Source organism: Peromyscus leucopus, chromosome 12, assembly GCF_004664715.2.
Source record: "Peromyscus leucopus breed LL Stock chromosome 12, UCI_PerLeu_2.1, whole genome shotgun sequence".
Taxonomy (NCBI): Eukaryota; Metazoa; Chordata; class Mammalia; order Rodentia; family Cricetidae; genus Peromyscus; species Peromyscus leucopus.
The window spans coordinates 59,068,344-59,085,105 of NC_051073.1; the positions used below are offsets into that span (position 1 = coordinate 59,068,344).

A 16,762-nucleotide genomic window follows, 5' to 3' on the forward strand; every position below is an offset into this window, starting at 1 on the left:
CCCGCAGAATCAACTAAGCAGGGCTCACAGGGGCTCACAGAGACTGAAGAGGCAATCATAGAGCCTGCACAGGTCTGAGCCAAGTCCTCTGCATATATGTCATGGCCATGGAACTTGGTGTTCTTGTGGGACTCCTAACAGCGGGAGTTGGGCATGTCTCTGACTCTTTTATCTGTTCTTAGGACCTTTTTTCTGCTACTGGGTTGCCTCCAGCCTTGATGTGAGGGTTTGTGCCTTGTCTTACCGCATCTTGTTATGCCACGTTCGGTTGATGTCTCTGGGAGGCCTGCTCTTTCTGAAGGGAAATGGATGAGGAATGGATCTGGGGGAGAGGGGAGTTGGGAGGGAAAATTGGGAGGAGTGGAGGAAGAGGAAACTGAACTCAGGATGTATTGTATGAGAGAAGAATTTAAAAAAAGATTAAAGAGGAATTAAGATTTTTGTATCAAAATAAAATAAAATAAGATAAAATCCTGTAATAGTAAGAAAAAAAATGTAAGGGGTATACTGTTGGAGGCCTGTTTGGTTTCAGTGACTTACCACACGACTACAGCAGTCATTGCACTTAGTAGCTATGCTGCCAGGGCAAACACATTGCTTAATGAGGCAGAATAGAGTCCAGAAACCAACCACACAGAAGGTCAAAGAAGCCTGCCAAGTCAGTGGAAAAAGGATATCCATAGAAGAAGATGAACCTTGATCTCAACTTCATGTTGCACATAAATATTAAAGATAAAAATTTTAAATTGAACCAAATGTTAGAGATGATCTTCACAACTTTGAGGTAAATTTTTTCTTTGACAACAACAGTAAACAAACAAAAAACTAACCAACTAATTATAAAAATCTTTTTATATAAATTAGACTTCCTCAGAATTCAAATCTCATGCCTACAAAATAATATCAGCAAGAAACTAAAAGAGCAATCATTACTCTTGGATAAATATTTATAGAACATACATCTCAGAAAAGATCTGTTCCTAAAATATAGAGAGAACTCAGTAAGAAGACAGTAGAAGACAGTTCATTTTAAAGGTGAGGAAATATTTGAACATACATTCCAGAAAGAAGATGGATGAAGACACACGGATGGCATATTCAAAACACTTAATAAAGTTTACTCACCCAAGAAATACAAATTAAAATCACCACATACCTACAGAGTGGCTAAAATTTGTTATAGAATATTATTTTAAGGTGTGTTAGTTTTGTTTATGTTGCATTTGTTTAACTCTGTGAAGCTGTGTTACTGTGCCTGTCTAAAACACCTGACGGTCTAATAAAGCACTGAATGGTCAATAGCAAGGCAGGATAAAGGACAGGCAGGGCTGGCAGGCAGAGAGGATGTATAGTAGGAAAAATCTGGGAGAAGAGAGATCTAGGATTGAGAGAAGGAGGAGGACATCAGGAGCCAACCAGCAACAGAGTAAAACAGAAAGGTATACAAAAATAGAGAAAGGTAAAAGCCCAGAGGCAAAAGGTAGATGAGATAATTTAAGAAAAGCTGGCAAGAAACAAGCCAAGCTAAGGCCAGGCATTCATAATTAAGAATAAGCCTCCCTGTGTGACTTATTTAGGAGCTGGATGGTGATCCCCCAAAAGAGTGAAAAAACAACTACAAAAGTTCAAACTACCAACAATAATAAGTATTGGCAAAGACATGGTCTAAGTGAAACATATACATTTCTGGCAAAACTCAATTATGCTAACTTCCTTTTGGAAAATAGATTGGCAGTTTCTCAAAAGGTAAACAGACACTGACTATATGAACAAGCAATTAGATTTTTAACTATACCCTGGGAAATATAAAAATATATGTCGACAAAGAGATTTGTGTTCAAATGCTCTTGATATGCTTATAGATGTAGATGTCCAACAACAGAGCTGTGAATAAACACAATGGTTATTATTTGACAAGAAATAAAAGACCAACGTATGCAATGCTCTAGCTAGATTTCAAAAACATTCTAAGTAAAAAAAAAAAAATGCCAACACAAAAGAGTGTAGTCTATGTTATTCATTTCCTGAAACTCTAGAGAGACCAGACTAACTACCCAACACTGACAAGATATAGGTTAGCATTTTTGTGCAGACTGGGCAAGGGGGCACCGACTACAGAGACACAGAAGACTTTCAGTCATAACTGAATCTTCCATGTCCTGACTGTATTGGTGGTTACTTGTAGTATTATCAAAATTCACTGAACCATTTGTTTATGATGATTAAACATTAACAACATTGATTTTTTTTAAATAAGAAAGTATTAAATGAATGTACTCCTGAAGAGGCCCATGCTGGTGCTGTGAGTATGGCATGTCGTCAAGACCAGACTATAATATAATCAGCTGTTTTCAACAGAACAGCAGCCTCAGGGAAAGGTGATAGTTGATCATGAGAATTCACATTCCATTTTTAAAAGAGAATCATGGACATTACAAAATGCATTTAATAGAAATAATATGACATAGTGGATAAGTATTCAGCCCATAGATTCAGACTGAGTTGAATTCAAAATATTTGTCTATAGTATTTCTATATCCTTAGACAAATTGTTAAAATCAAGAATGAATATCTTTTCTGTGCTATCAGAACCACATTGTCATCTATTAAAGACATGCATGACTGCATGACAAGACACAATAAATGTTGCCCTTTATTCTCATGTTATAGCTATGGTTCTTTACAGTACCCCAGTGAGGTAAGGAGGGCCAGTATTGATATCTCCAGTCACATGGGTAAACAGAGGGAGAGTGGTGAGATTATTCTCTTTAATGCCCTGGGTGCTGGCAGAGCAGATCTGGCACCCATCCCTGGACCTCTGGGCTTCTATTTTAGTACTCTGGTACTGTGTTAACTCTTCATTTCTACTTTGTGTAAAATGGTAGGACACAGAAATCAGATAAGCCGCTGAGGCAGATACTTAGAGCTATTTCTCAGTGAGACCTAATCTAAAGGCTTCAGGAAGCACAGGAAGGCCTTGTCCAGTGTAGTGCTGCGTGGTGATATATTGTGTACCCTAAGAAAATTTGCCTGAAGATCAGAGAATAGAACAAGCCACTAGATTAAACATAGATGCCAGGCAGTGGTGGCACACGCCCTTAATCTTAGCACTCTGGAGGCAGAGATCTGTCTGGATCTCTGGGTTTAAAGCTACTGTGAACTACATGAGATTGACTCAGTCGAGGAGAGAAACAGAGCCAGGCAGTGGTGGCACACACCTTTAATCCCAGCACTTGAGATCTCATGCCATTGCTTGGGAAGCACACACACTTTTAATCCCAGCACTAAGAAGGATATGGCTGGGTGGAGAAAGGTATAGAAGGCATGAGGAGACAGGAACTAAAAAGCCATTTTCAGGCTGAGGAGTCCTAGAGGTGAGAGGTGGCTGTGTCTTGTTCCTTTGTCTCTCTGATCTTTCAGCATTGACCCCAATGTCTGGCTCTGGGTTTTTTATAACACCAATTAAGATTTGAGCACCAGTGCTGCCCAAAGCATTGTTCGCGGGGCATTCTGGGAGCTGGCTTGTTTCTCTTCCACAGAGAAAAGAAGACAGAAATCAAGAGTATGGTTTTAGAAACACGAACAAGAGTCTGACACGGTGCTCTCTTATCTGTTTAATCCAAAAGTAAAAATTGTGCTTATATCTTCAATGCCGTTGTCTTTCGGTTATATTTTATTTTACGAAAGCAGACGAACAACAGACAAAAACCTCTGTCCTCTCCCACGGAGAGTTTACGAATCACTGTTTGAGGGTGGTAAGGACGCTTCACGAGTCAAGGAGAAAGACAGCAAGAAGAGCAGGCATGGGGGGAGCACAGGGACGTGATAGCCCTTGACTGTCGGGCCATTTCTTTCTACAACTGATGAGACATGGAAGAATCACTTAAGCTCGGCTCTGACTTAGAAAGCCATCCCCACACTAAATTTATTCAAGGCTGACCTGAAAGAAACACAGTGGTGAGGGGCAGGCCGCACGCCTACTAAGAACCACAGTCACTTCCTCTTCCTGTTTTGAGTCAGCCCGGTTGGGCAAGTACTCTCCCCTCCCGTTTCTCCTCCTCTCCCAGGGTCTTGGTGATTTCCACTTGACCATGAAAGGTGCTTAGTGGGCACCGAGCAAAGAACATCCGAGACTTTACATGGGAATGTCCCCCGGAGGGCTGTTTGATGTGGATGGGGAAACTGAACACCAGAGAGGGTGAAAGGTTTGTCCAAGGTCAGCCGGCCTCTTCCCAGGGGGATCCAAGCTTTTGTACCTTCAAGGCCTTAACAAATATAGACAAATAAGCCTTTGTGGAAATATCTCCAGCATTCACTATAGAGGACACAGATTCAGTTAGTTTGATATGCAGAGACCCACACGATGTGTGCAGTGCTACGCCATGCAGTCCTCTGAGTCAACAAAATTTAGGAAGAAGGAAGGTACCAGCTGTTGCATACTCATGTTAGGTTTGGGGATGGAAATGACGAAACTCATCTGTATTAACAGAGTATAGAAATAACATCACCAAAGTGCTAAGAAATATTAAGTACCAGCAGACACTCATGTATGCTACTCACTGAATTCTAAGCATAAACCTTTAGAGTAGCTGCTGTTATCCCCATGAATTAATAAAATGGGTTACTGAAATATGAGGGCTGACTAAGTTTACACTGCTAATAATGACAGAGCTGTGGGCTGATGCAAACCCTTCCAGATGCAAGCTCTTCCCACAGGCTCACAGGGGGACACTAGCAGTCCTTAAAATGCTCTATCCTAACATGCAAGATGCAGACACTGGGCGGGGAAAGCACTCTGATAGTGTTTTCTCATCTCAGCAGTTCCCAGAACTCCAGAGCGTGTGGCCTTCACTCAAAAAAGGAAAGAGCTTCAACCTTCTTGAATCTGTGAGCTCTCAGGGGCGTGAATACTAAGGAAGTTTCTGGAAAGGCCCTGTTTCTATTCTTTTCCTTTGTCACACTATGTATTTCCAGAATTGCTTGATTTGTTTAATATTCAGCTGGGCCTAGAGAGATGACTGAAAGATTAAGAGCTGTTCTTCCAGAGGACCCAGGTTAGATTCCCAGCACCCACATGGTAGCTCACAACTATCTGTAACTCCAGTTCCAGAGGATCCAACATCCTCTTCTGGATTCCACAGGCACCAGACCCACACATGGTACACAGACATACATACTGACAAAAGACCCATACACATAAAAATAAATAAAAATTTAAAAGAATAATATTTAGTATAGCTATGTAAGTCAAACCATTTAAGTCTGAATGGTGTTCAGTAATATTCCAGATCTGCACAAACATGTGCCAAGTCTCCTAAGACTATGGCTGTTGCAATGTGGTCATCACTGACACCTTTTAAAATCTAGGGGAAAATGAGGTCAAAATATTGTTAGAGTATGGGAGGAGGAGTTGGGAATAGAACTGAAAATTGCCTTAACTTGCCAAATTTAGGAGTAATGTTGATTCATTACTTTCCAACTTTCAATCTTACTCATTGTGTTTACTTTGCTACTAAAATATGGCCGTCTGGGGCTTTCCATAGCCAGCAGTCCTAATTAGAAGGTCCTGTCTAGTCCATGGAAGAGAGATGAGTATCTCTTGGTTGCCAAGTACAATATTCTACAGAAAACCCTAGGTGTGCTCATGTATTGTGGTGATATGATAGTCTAAAAATATCTCTTACATCCTAAGAGACTGAAGCTTTTGCTGGCCCTCGAAGCCAAAGTGAACAATATGCCTTGAAATCACTTACCACTTAAGACTGCTAGCCTGTTACGACTGACTTTAAGAGAACAATGTAACAACCAAGCTTACTTGCCATGTGATCAATTCTTCCAACCTTAGCTAATGCACAGCTGCAACTTAAAGTTATGTCCTCTTCCGTGCCCCTGACCCAGAGGAACGCCTGTGTATCATTTGCTGAAAGCAGCAAATACAGAAGTTGAGAGCAACTTCCTAAAATCTACCCTAAAGGTTGAAAGCCTCCATTTATGGGTACTGGTTGCTAACCAATGATATTTGCTATCTGGGTCAGTTGGAGCCAGTGACTTGATCCCTTGTTCAACTCTGTTGAAGATTTTTGTTAAGTATTCCTTACTCCTGCCCCACAAGTGAAGCTTTCCATGCAGTTCAATAAAGACAGAGCAGAGCCTTTTGCTAGGGAGATCCAGACACCAGGCACACAGTCACAGAGCAGCCACACACAAGACAGATAGACACACAGACGCAGGGACACACAGACTCACAATTCAGCCTTCCACCAGTCTAAGAGACTGAGACACATACAGCAGACCAACCGAGGAAGAAGATAGAGAGCGTGAAGTAGAGAATTCAAATCTAGACTCTCTTCCTTAAACAAGGGGAAGTGATTCTCTTTCTTTCCTTAATGGGACACGGGTGTATTATTGGTAGTGCAGAGTCAATGGCTAACACGTTATAATCCACACAGTGTAACCCAGGCTAGCCTTGACCTTGAACTTCTGATTCTTCTGCATCCATCACTCCCCCGACAGCCACCCCCTCCACCCTCCAGTGCCAAAATTATAAGCATAAGCTGCCCCACCTAGTTTATTTAGTGCTGGAACCAAATACAGGGCTTCATGCATTCTAGGCAAAAGTTTTACCACTTGAGCTACATTGCCCCATTTATTTCAGACAAAATGGAAGTTGGATCTTTGTCCTGAAGACTAAACATCATTGCTAAAATGGTTTTAGTCATCAGCTTTTCCAAATGTCATATTTCCTTATATTAATATTAACATTCATGGTTCCCAATTTCTATCAAGTAGTCCAATGCAAATCTGTCGCTCAAGTCACTGTACCAACTACAGATATTGTTCTCACAACAGCATTGATGGGAGAGCTCTTTCCCTTGACATTTTTACTGATGCCTTCTCTTTTTGAGACAGGGTCTCATTGTGTAGTCCTGACCGACCTGGAACTCACATGCAGACCAGACTGGCCTTGAAGTCACAGAAATCTGCTTGCCTCTGCCTCCCGAGTGCTGGAATTAAAGATGTGTAAGACCACACCCAGCACTGAAGTCTTCTTAACCCATTGGAAATCACCCTCCACTCTAAGCACATGTTCTATATTTATGAGAAGGGTTAGGTGAATGGCATTTGATAGATAATTGATAGATGATAGATAGATAGATAGATAGATAGATAGATAGATGTTAGATAGATGTTAGATAGATAGTAGATGATAGATAATAGATGGATAGATAGACAGAAAGATAGGTAGACAGACAGATAGACAGACAGAAAGATAGACAGAACTTCAGCATTGTGCCACTTCTCTGACTACCTCCTATCTGAATGAAGGAAGGGAGATAGTTAAAACAACAGACTAGCCTGGGGGGAGAATGATAGAGGTGTCCTATATAAAAGACACATAAGGCAGACGATGAGCAAGATTAAGTGAAAACACACGAGACGGCGTCTAGACTATATAAATAAACACAAAGATTCACAGGCAAGGCTATTTTCTTGCCACACGTTCCCCGGAGCCTGCAGGTTTTCCATCAGCTCTTCATGGGACACACTTCTCCTCCCGCTTCTCCCGGCACCTACTTAATGTGCTCTGTGCGTCCAGAGCCCTCGATGGTCTTGGCTCCCCACCGTTGCTCTTTCTCAGAGATGTCATTCTAAAAAAGATAGCACGCAACACCGTCAGCAAGAAATGTGCTATGTTGCAAGGAACCTCACGACCGACCCTCACCCTCTCTGTCCCTGCATTACTCTCACTTACAGCTGCAGTTAACCTCTCTCAACCCCACATGGGAATTAAAATTGAGCTAGTGATCCTTGGCATGTCCCTTCCTACTCTGAATCACCGTAGGTCTACTCTCCTCTCTGTAGGTCTCCCATGACATCTCAAACCATGGATCACAGGCCAGAAGAGTCCCAGGTCCAGAGTTCCTGATCCTCCACTTCAGGATAGAGTGACCTGGTCCCTCAGTTTCACTATCAAATGCACTCATATCTGTGCCCTTCTATGCTCATCACCAGTTATGCATTTAATAATGACAGCTAATGATTCTGCCAATCTGTCTCACCATGAAGACTAGCCTAATCTCAGCTAGTCCTTCCTAAGCCCCCTCAAAGGTCAGAGTGGCTGAGATGCGCCCCCCCCCACATTGTCCAAGCAAAGCTTACTTCCTTACTCACCACAAAGTCAGGGTCTGTGTCCCAGTCATCACCCTGGGTCTCCACGGAAACAGATACATCATGCCCGACTACAGACTTCCACATCTGAGGGTGATGGATGATGGAAATAATTAGGAATGGAAACAGAATTGAGAGAAAGGATGATAAGTATGCCTAAGTCAACTGTATAGCAATTGGGTGTTTCTTGCCCTTCTTAGAAGAAAACGAGAGCTGAAATGAAGCTGATAGAAGTTCTAGGGAAACTTCTGCTCAACTAGAAGATATTTATTTAAGATAAACCAGGATGGTTTGAGTCCACCCACATCTGCAGAGAAGTCATTGTAGATGTAGGTAAGAGTCAACAACCTCTGTCAAAGTGCCGGGACTGTTCGCTATGCAGGGGTGACCAGTGGTCATACAATACTCACTACAGGATTGTGGTGGCATTTCCCTCAGATTTCTCCATGGTTTCCTTTCTAGCTGTGAAGACGTAAATGAGTCCAGTGTCCTTCCTGTCTATAATCTGCTTAGCTACATTGAAAAGTTGTCACCTGTCCATGGACTACTGTCCCACATTCACTCTAAGACTGGTCACTCACTGCACAGCGGTAGATCATCAGTAGGGACAACTGGTTGAAATACCTACACTGGTTGATGCATGGGAAAGCATTAAATGACAGGAATCTCAATTTTCTAAGAAAGAAAATGCCAATGCTGTATGTTTTATCACTCAATAAAAATACTGTCCAAGTAGACTTAAAAAGATAAATATTCAAACACAGCATGTAACAAGTCCCTGTTTTGGAACACAGTGTGGAATTTACCAACCAAGTAAACATTGCAGAAGTCTTTGGAGAAGACTAGTTTGATGGGGTGTCAATCATCCTCTGGACACCCGTGTTTTATTGAGCCTTGCCAAGGGAGCGTGAGGAAGTACTGTCTAGTCACACTGTGGACTTCTGAACAGAGGTGTAGAGAGGTAACAAGGGACGAAGCCCATCTGCCCTTTGGGATTTCCTGGTTCAGCTCCTACCTACTGGCTAGCAAGTCCATGTTCATCCTTCTTTCTAAGGAACCTCCATCCCCAGGAGGCCTTCCTGGTGTTCATTACTCCCTCCTAAAGGAGACCCTCTTCAGCTACCCATCCTCAGGGCTCTGTCCATCTAGGCTCCAAGGGCTCTGTCCATTAGGTCTCCACTTTCTAGATTCACCTGGGAACCTCCACTCTTCCCCTGTTTTCTGATAACCCCTAGAAGATCATCCATGGGGAAATCTGAGGTAGGTGGGTTAGAGGTGTGTTATGGGGCAATGGGGGAAGTGGAGGGGGGTTAACCAGGCCAAGAGTCTGGTGAGCTACTAAGAACAATGCCTTCCCTACTTGGCAATAGCTACTGATAGGGGTTAGAACAGGTAAAGATGACCTGTGAGCCATATCCCTATGGCCTCTGTTTGACATGTCCTGGCTTTGAGGCTGTCCTGCAACAGAGGGAAACTGGAAAGGAGAAGTCAACTATATTCATGAGCAATAAGCAAGCAGTGAGGTCCAATGGTCTCATCCTCTGTCCTTCTATCCCCCCAGGCCTCAGCCCATCTCCCCCATCAGCCCCTCACACTCACTTTTAAGATCAAAAATAACTTAATATGCTTGGACTGTTGATGACTAGTCAAGAAGGTTGCCAACTTGAAGCAGAAGGCTGGAGAATAATCTGATGAAGGACAGTGAATGCCAGGCACATCCAGTGCCTGATGAGAGTGTCATCTTATGGCATCAACAGTCCATAGATACCTCAGTAATATAACAGCCCCTGTGGGACCACAGCCAATCACGCAACACAGTATACACCACTTAGCCAGACATTAGACTAAGCAATTCACAAATATTAAATACTTTGACAAATCATTGGTTGCTGTGATTTTGTTCCTCAATGTTAAATAGTGAAGAGGTTAGCCTAGCTGCCTGTTTCTGACACTCTGGGGTTCCCACAAACACAGAGAGTCACCCTGGCTGAATAATCAAGCTTGCATTTGGTCCCTAAAAGCGCTTGGCTCAGCACCAGTGTTCATGTGTGGTTAATTCCCGTTCCCTCACATTTCCCATGTGCATTTGGTGTCCTTGCTAGACGATACAAAAGCCCACTTTGTCTTCATCTTCTGTGGGTCTCTTTTAGTTTAATGCCCAGGGGCAGCCAGCCCTTAGCGTGGGCTGTGTAGATCATCAGTAGAACCCAGGGCATACTTGGCTGGACCCACAGTCCTAGATGGCTGATCAGTCATGTTCCCTGAGTGCGGGCCATTTCCTTGGTCCTATCTTCAGATGCTTATTGTCAACCACGACACAGGCCTTATGGCCATCAGAAGTTCAACACCTGTTAGCAAGGCCCTCCCTCAGCAAGAACTAAGTGCTATGCAGATCTCTCTTCCATGTGGCCCTGTGTTCCCCAAGTCCCCCAGAGCTCCCAGTACCTACCTTTATTACCGTTTGTGCGAGCTCGAAGCTCTGGCTCTTCAAGTCCACACCCGGCTCCCCCTCCAGCCGCTGCCGCTTCGGGGTAAGAAACTGAAGCAGCTGCTTCAGTTCCGTTTTCAGGTTTCCTGTCATTTCCTGCCACACTGTCCTCACAGCTACTTCCTGGAGTTTGAGTCGGTTCCCTAAGCGCTGGGTACTTAAAAGGGTTAAGTGATTCTGTGTCTCGTATTTTGAAACTTTTTTTTTTTTTTCAGGTCACAGGATGGTTATAAAAATGACCGCCGAGCCACATCCCTAACAGTTAAGACACGTTCAAGAATGCTGTAGGACTGCTCTGTGTCCTACATAGGGCAGCTGCACCTAAGACACTAAAAGAATTCACAACGGACCAGGTAGGTGTGGTAGCAAACATCTGTGATCCCAGCACTAAGGTGTAGCCTGGGCTCCAACATGGTTGTAGAGGCCGGGTCTCAGGGAGGGAAACAAAAACAGAACGTTTGATATTAGTGTGACAGTGATCTACATGTGAATTTTGAAGGGCGAGCCTTAGTAAGTAATACATACCTCTTCATTACCTATAGCACTTACAACAGGGCTCACACAGAGCTGACACCCAAAGGGTAACTCGTGGGAAAGGCGGACAAAGTTCCCTAGCTTGCTGGGAAGCTCTGTGGGGCCTGAGCTCACTGATAGAGGTCTGACTCCAGATGAACTTCTCCAAGAAGTGCACATGAACTCTGACACACTCTACACTGTTAAGATCTGCTGCCCTTCCCTTCTATCTTCAAGTGATTTGTTTGGACCAATGAAAGAGACCCTTTCGCTTTTACTGGCTGCTTTACAAATAATCCCCCAGGGGGACACCACACACATACACACACACATACACACACACACACACACACACACACACACACACACACACCACACACACACACACACACACACACACACACACACACACACACACACACACACCGGCAACCTGGGGCCCTCAGTGACAAAGATGAGGCAAATAAAGCCCCAAGGATCTCTGGTTGAAAATTAATCCTACTAAGAATTTATTGAATCTGACCCTGGCTCTCCTCACCTTGGTCATCTGTGGAGTTCTGACCTGATTGGCTTAGAGATAATGAACCCTGAGAGGGTCCCAGAAGGACTGGAGAAACCAGTCTATGACATAAGAGAGCGTTTCTGCAGAATAGAAAGCTTCTAAGTTCACTTCCAAATGGAAGCTGGACTTGGGACATCTTATTTGTTCTGATAAAGCTACTTTAGAGAAATATGTAGAAAGGGGAAATCTTAGCTAATTTGGAATTCTAATCCAACGTCAAAATTAGAATTATCAGAGCAGACATTATAACACATCATACAGCAACGCAGTTCTCTGGAGAAACCATAGAACTTCAGAGATGACACCAAGAAAACTCAATTCCCCTTTACAAATACCCCATGTTCATCCCTTGAGGAGCAGACTGTAACATGCAGGAATAGCAAGGCTTTGAGACCAAAGAGATCAGGTTCAAAATACACATGTACACTGAGACAGCCAGCTAGCTTTTCCCAAGCAACATCATATAAAAGCATAATTATACCTACCCAACGTGCACGAGATACAAAACTTCCCCTCCTGCACTGGGTGTGTGTTGGGGGGCCTGTCTTAGGAAACTTTTTTTGTTTGTTTGCTGGTGTGTGTGTGTGTGTGTGTGTGTGTGTGTGTGTGTGTGTGTTTCCTTCGAGACAGTCTTGCTATGTAGCACATGCTGTCTTGAACTTACTATATGGACAAGATTGACCTGGACCTTATGATCCTCCTGCCTCAGCCTCCTAAGTGCTGGAATTACAGGTAAGTGCCACCATACCTGGTGGCCCAATATTTTCCAGAGTTCTCTCAGAACTATACACAAGGCTTCAGGAATTTCACACCCCCTGATTCTGCTCCTTTAACTCAATTTCAGGATGGATGTCTTCACTATACCTCACCTCCTTCAGCTCCAGCGGCTGAGGCTAGAAGGATGCTCACAGCCATCTGATGCTGGCCAGTGAGAAGGGAGGATTTTCACAACTTTCTGCCCCAGTAAGCATTCCTCCATCCTTCACTCTCCATAGAGTGCAAACACAGGTCCATAACATCTGTGCCGACACAACTCATTCTGAAAATAATTTTATTATTTTACAGTAGTTCAGGAAAGTTCTTAGGATGTTGTGACTAAAATTTAATCACCATGGAACAAAGATCTGATGAGCCCATCAGTCTTTCTTCTTCAGATGATCGGCCCAGGAAGGAAATACATCATGTCCATAATGAGAAAACCAGTGGCTGACAGAAGAGAGAGGTACAGCGGGAGCCACTCGTGACCCTGCTGTCAGGTCTGGATTCGGGTGCTTTGCCTTCTCTTTCCATTGCCTCAGCCCTGTTCCCAGAGGCAGGTGACAATGGTGTTGAAGATGGAATAACTCACACCCGCACAGCAGTGTGGTAGCTCAAGTTCTCCAGGCTAGAAGCGGTGATGCTCCCCGCAAGGTCTCCGGACCCCTGTGTTGGCACATCCAGAAAATAGGACACACCGGGCCTGCAGCTCCAAATTGTTCTCAGAGCCGCCTTTGTTGTTACAGGAACTTCCCAAGGAGATAAGGTGGGTTCAGGGTGGGAAGGTTGTAATGGAACTAACAATTCTGATTAGTTACGAAGGAATGAAACGTTCTGAAGTCAAGTTCACAGGTAACCTGTGAGACACAGGATGAGAATGACGTGAACCATCAGGAAGTAGATGGCTGCAAGCAGCGGTGCTCGGGTCCGGGAATGGCACAGTGAACGCAGAACCCGCTTCCATCCAACACCACTCCGGGTCTGAAACCAACAACGTAACAACAATAACAACAAACGGGGAAGTCCAAGCTCCACCTGAGGGCTCTTTCCCTTCACCAGTAATCCTGCATGTAAGTCAAGCCCATCCTGTCCTCCCAGAAGGGAGGCGTCCTGCGAGGGTTTCCTCAGTGGCTGGACACCTACAACATTGGCCACCTCCATCCCTGCAGCCCAGTCCCAGAGCAGAGTCCTCTCTGTGGCCCTCCTCCCTTACCCTTCGATAGCTGCTGTCTGGGATATCTATTAACACAGACGTCTCCTGAGAGCCACAGGCGCCAATGATAGGAGTCCGGGCTGATTCCCATTCACTCTGCTCCAACCTGTGTTGAGGAAGAAGATATAACACGGGTCCGCTGCATGAGAATCTTCCCAGTCACCCTTCCGGTTGGGAAGCTGGTTAGTGTCTTGTCCTCGGGAGCATGACCAACAACCAATGGAACTGGGATCCAAGACCCGTTTGTCTTTATGCCTCATGTTCCTCCCCCCTCGATTCCACATTTGATTCAGAAACTCACTAATTTCTCTCTCCCCTTCCTTCTCCACCCCACCCCCCTTTTTTTTTTATGTGGCCCAGGCTGGCTTTGAACTTAGACTGAAGCTGACTGGCAGCCTCTGCAGTCCTCTGCTGACTGGCTTATAACTTCATTTGGGAAATTCTCCGTTTGTGAGAAGCTGCCATTACTCAGTGGTCTCTGAAAACAGGGCAAGGGCACGTCTCATCATTCATTTGCCTACAGGGACACACATTTCACCTGGAGTGGGGAGAAGGCCACGCCCCTTTCCTCTTCATGTTTCTTCCCACACAGGGAATCTCCATCAGCGGAACATTGCTTCTCGGTGGGCCACTCTCTTCTTCAGCAGAGACGAAATGCCTTAATCTGACCCTGGTCTACGTGGGCCATCCTTAGCCAGCCCGCGCTCCATTCTGCTCTCAGCCAGAAGGAAAGTGGGAAGGGGCTAACCTTAAGTTAATGTGGTCCAGACACAGGCTCCAGAGTCATCCTGACTAAGCTGCCTCAAGGGGTGCAGATGAATGACACCGGAGGGGGATAAACCTCCCCATAGACGAGGTTTCAGAAATCTGAACAATTTCATAAGTGGCAGAGAAATAGCCATGAACAAACAGGCTTGAAAGTCTTGGTATGGCCCCTCCACCATGCTGTACTGTGCTTCCACAGAGCCGACCCTCAAAGCTACCTAGACAGGCGCTGAAAACAAAAAGCTGTGAATATGCTGGATCTGGATGCAAAGGAAAGAAATCCCAGCACAAGCCTTTGAAACTCCAGAAGTACTGTGCTTCTCGGTGATGACTCTCAAGGCACTCCAGGACCATGTCAAGGGGAGATTAAGATCCTAACTCACCCTGAGCCTGGCCGCAGAAATGTGCAGGAGCAAGGTCAGGAACGGGGAGAAGTGGACAGAAGGCCCCCCCACACCTTACCGTCTGATCTGCTCCTCGGCCAGGGAGAGGGCGCTTTCAGCGGCCAGTCTTTGGTCGTGTTCTTCTTCCAGCAGCTTCTTTAACTCATTCACTTCTTGCTTGGTGCTGCGCAGCTGCTCCTGGGCCTTGGAAAAACTTGAGGGTAAAGGCAAACAAAGGGTGTCAACTAGATGCAGAACACAACCTCTAATACATCTTCACAAGGCTGGAAGCATTTCGCCAAACAGGGAAACTAACACAGAAGCAAACAGAGCAGAAAATACCCACTGAGAGATGGGAGCCTGCGGAACAGTTTCAATTCCGTTTGTAGCGCTGTATGTATGCACTTTTACTATAACTCCTGTTCACTCTTACACACCCTCTGTTAGGTATTGTTATGTTCAGTCTTTACCTCACTTCTGTGACACTAGTCAAGATAATAGGGCACGCTAAGTACAGACGGTGAACTCTACCTCCACCAAGATTACAACCCAATTTCCTTAAAATGGTGTACACTGACCATAGGTTTCGTTATGACACCTCCACACATGTAGATAATGTGTCTTTATCATATATATTCATTCCCATCGCCCTCTCTTGTCTACCACCCAATTTCTTTGCACACAGTGCATGATGGAGGGCAAGTCCTGATCCTCTACCTTGGCTGTGGCTCCCTTGTGGCCTCAGGATTACTCTTCTTCCAAGTTTGAGTCTTTTCCTGCGGTGCTCCTGGAGCAACATCTATAGTTGGTGACCCCTAGAAAACACAGCAGCGTAGGTAGTGGTCGTGATGGAAACTCTTCAGATACTGTATGTCTGCAAACCGAAAGCGGTCCACAGCCCCTAGCTCCCCCCACCCCCCCCCCGACTACCACTACTACTCTTTGCTGCGGCCTTGGCCTTACCGCCTGCAGCTCCTGCACCTGCTTCTCCAGGACAGCACAGCGTTTGAAGAGCTCACTGTAGTGGTGCTGGTTCTCCCGGAGGCTCTGGCTGGCGTCACTGAGCTGGATGGCGAGGGTATTCTTCTCCTCGAGCAGCTGAGAGAACTGGAGGAGGGAGAGGGGAGAAGGGAGAGGGGAGTACTGCCCTCAGGACCACATCACCGGAAGCAGCACTAAGGCAACTGGCCTGAGCTGTCAGGACCTGATTTGTAACACAGGACCTACCTTAGAATCACACCACAGTACGTTTCTTCAAAGGGAAAAATGCCTAAATGTTTCAGCCACAAAAGGAAAATTATTCTGGAAGAGTAGCAGGAAACTGGTTTATTTTTAATGGTGCCAAGGTCTATGAGCTGAACAATGATTAAGCAGAAACCCCTAACAAACATTCCAGTAGAATAGGCTAGTCCAGAAATGTAAGCAGAGGGTGGTAGATTGGGTCCATGTTTGAATTACTAGTAAATAACAAGGCCCAGAGCTCAATACAGCCAGAGAACAAGCTTGCACTTAAAAAAGGTGTATAATAAATAGTATGGCTGGGTGGATATGTTTCTGAGAGAGCAGAAATACATCATCATGTGTCTATGTCTACCGGAGAGACTGGAGTGGGAGCTCAGATGCCCACACGTAGAAATAGTAGTCTCAAAGCCAATCTTTCCTCTGGTTCCCAAGTTACAGGCAGTGGTCCGATCTGTCCCTGCACAAGTTCAGTGTCAGGGTGCCCACCGCCTGGCAAAGCAATCTAAGCCACTGGTTTCTGAGCCAGAACATTTTCTTTTTCTTTCTTCTTTCTCTCTTTCTTCTTTCTCTTTCTTTCTTCTTTCTTTCTTTCTTTCTTTCTTTCTTTCTTTCTTTCTTTCTTTCTTTCTTTCTTTCTTTCTTTCTTTCTCTCTTCCTTTCTCTCTCTCTCT

At 44.8% G+C, this 16,762-nt stretch overlaps 2 protein-coding genes across 2 annotated transcripts in view; both read right to left on the reverse strand.

Annotated features, from left to right (window-relative positions):
- Positions 1 to 10,757, reverse strand: part of Hcls1 (hematopoietic cell-specific Lyn substrate 1) — a 28,564-nt gene extending 17,807 nt beyond the window's left edge. Inside the window, 3 exon segments of the mRNA XM_028895001.2 lie at positions 7,576 to 7,649; positions 8,173 to 8,256; positions 10,619 to 10,757. Of these exon segments, the coding sequence (XP_028750834.1) occupies positions 7,576 to 7,649; positions 8,173 to 8,256; positions 10,619 to 10,750 (290 nt within the window). The 5' untranslated portion in view covers positions 10,751 to 10,757.
- Positions 10,758 to 12,766: 2,009 nt separating this feature from the next.
- Golgb1 (golgin B1) overlaps positions 12,767 to 16,762 on the reverse strand; it is a 65,637-nt gene continuing 61,641 nt past the window's right edge. Inside the window, exons 19-23 of the mRNA XM_037209774.1 lie at positions 15,813 to 15,956; positions 15,567 to 15,664; positions 14,929 to 15,063; positions 13,702 to 13,807; positions 12,767 to 13,469 (exon numbers count right to left, since the gene is read on the reverse strand). Of these exons, the coding sequence (XP_037065669.1) occupies positions 13,335 to 13,469; positions 13,702 to 13,807; positions 14,929 to 15,063; positions 15,567 to 15,664; positions 15,813 to 15,956 (618 nt within the window). The 3' untranslated portion in view covers positions 12,767 to 13,334. The remainder of the gene's footprint in view (positions 13,470 to 13,701; positions 13,808 to 14,928; positions 15,064 to 15,566; positions 15,665 to 15,812; positions 15,957 to 16,762) is intronic.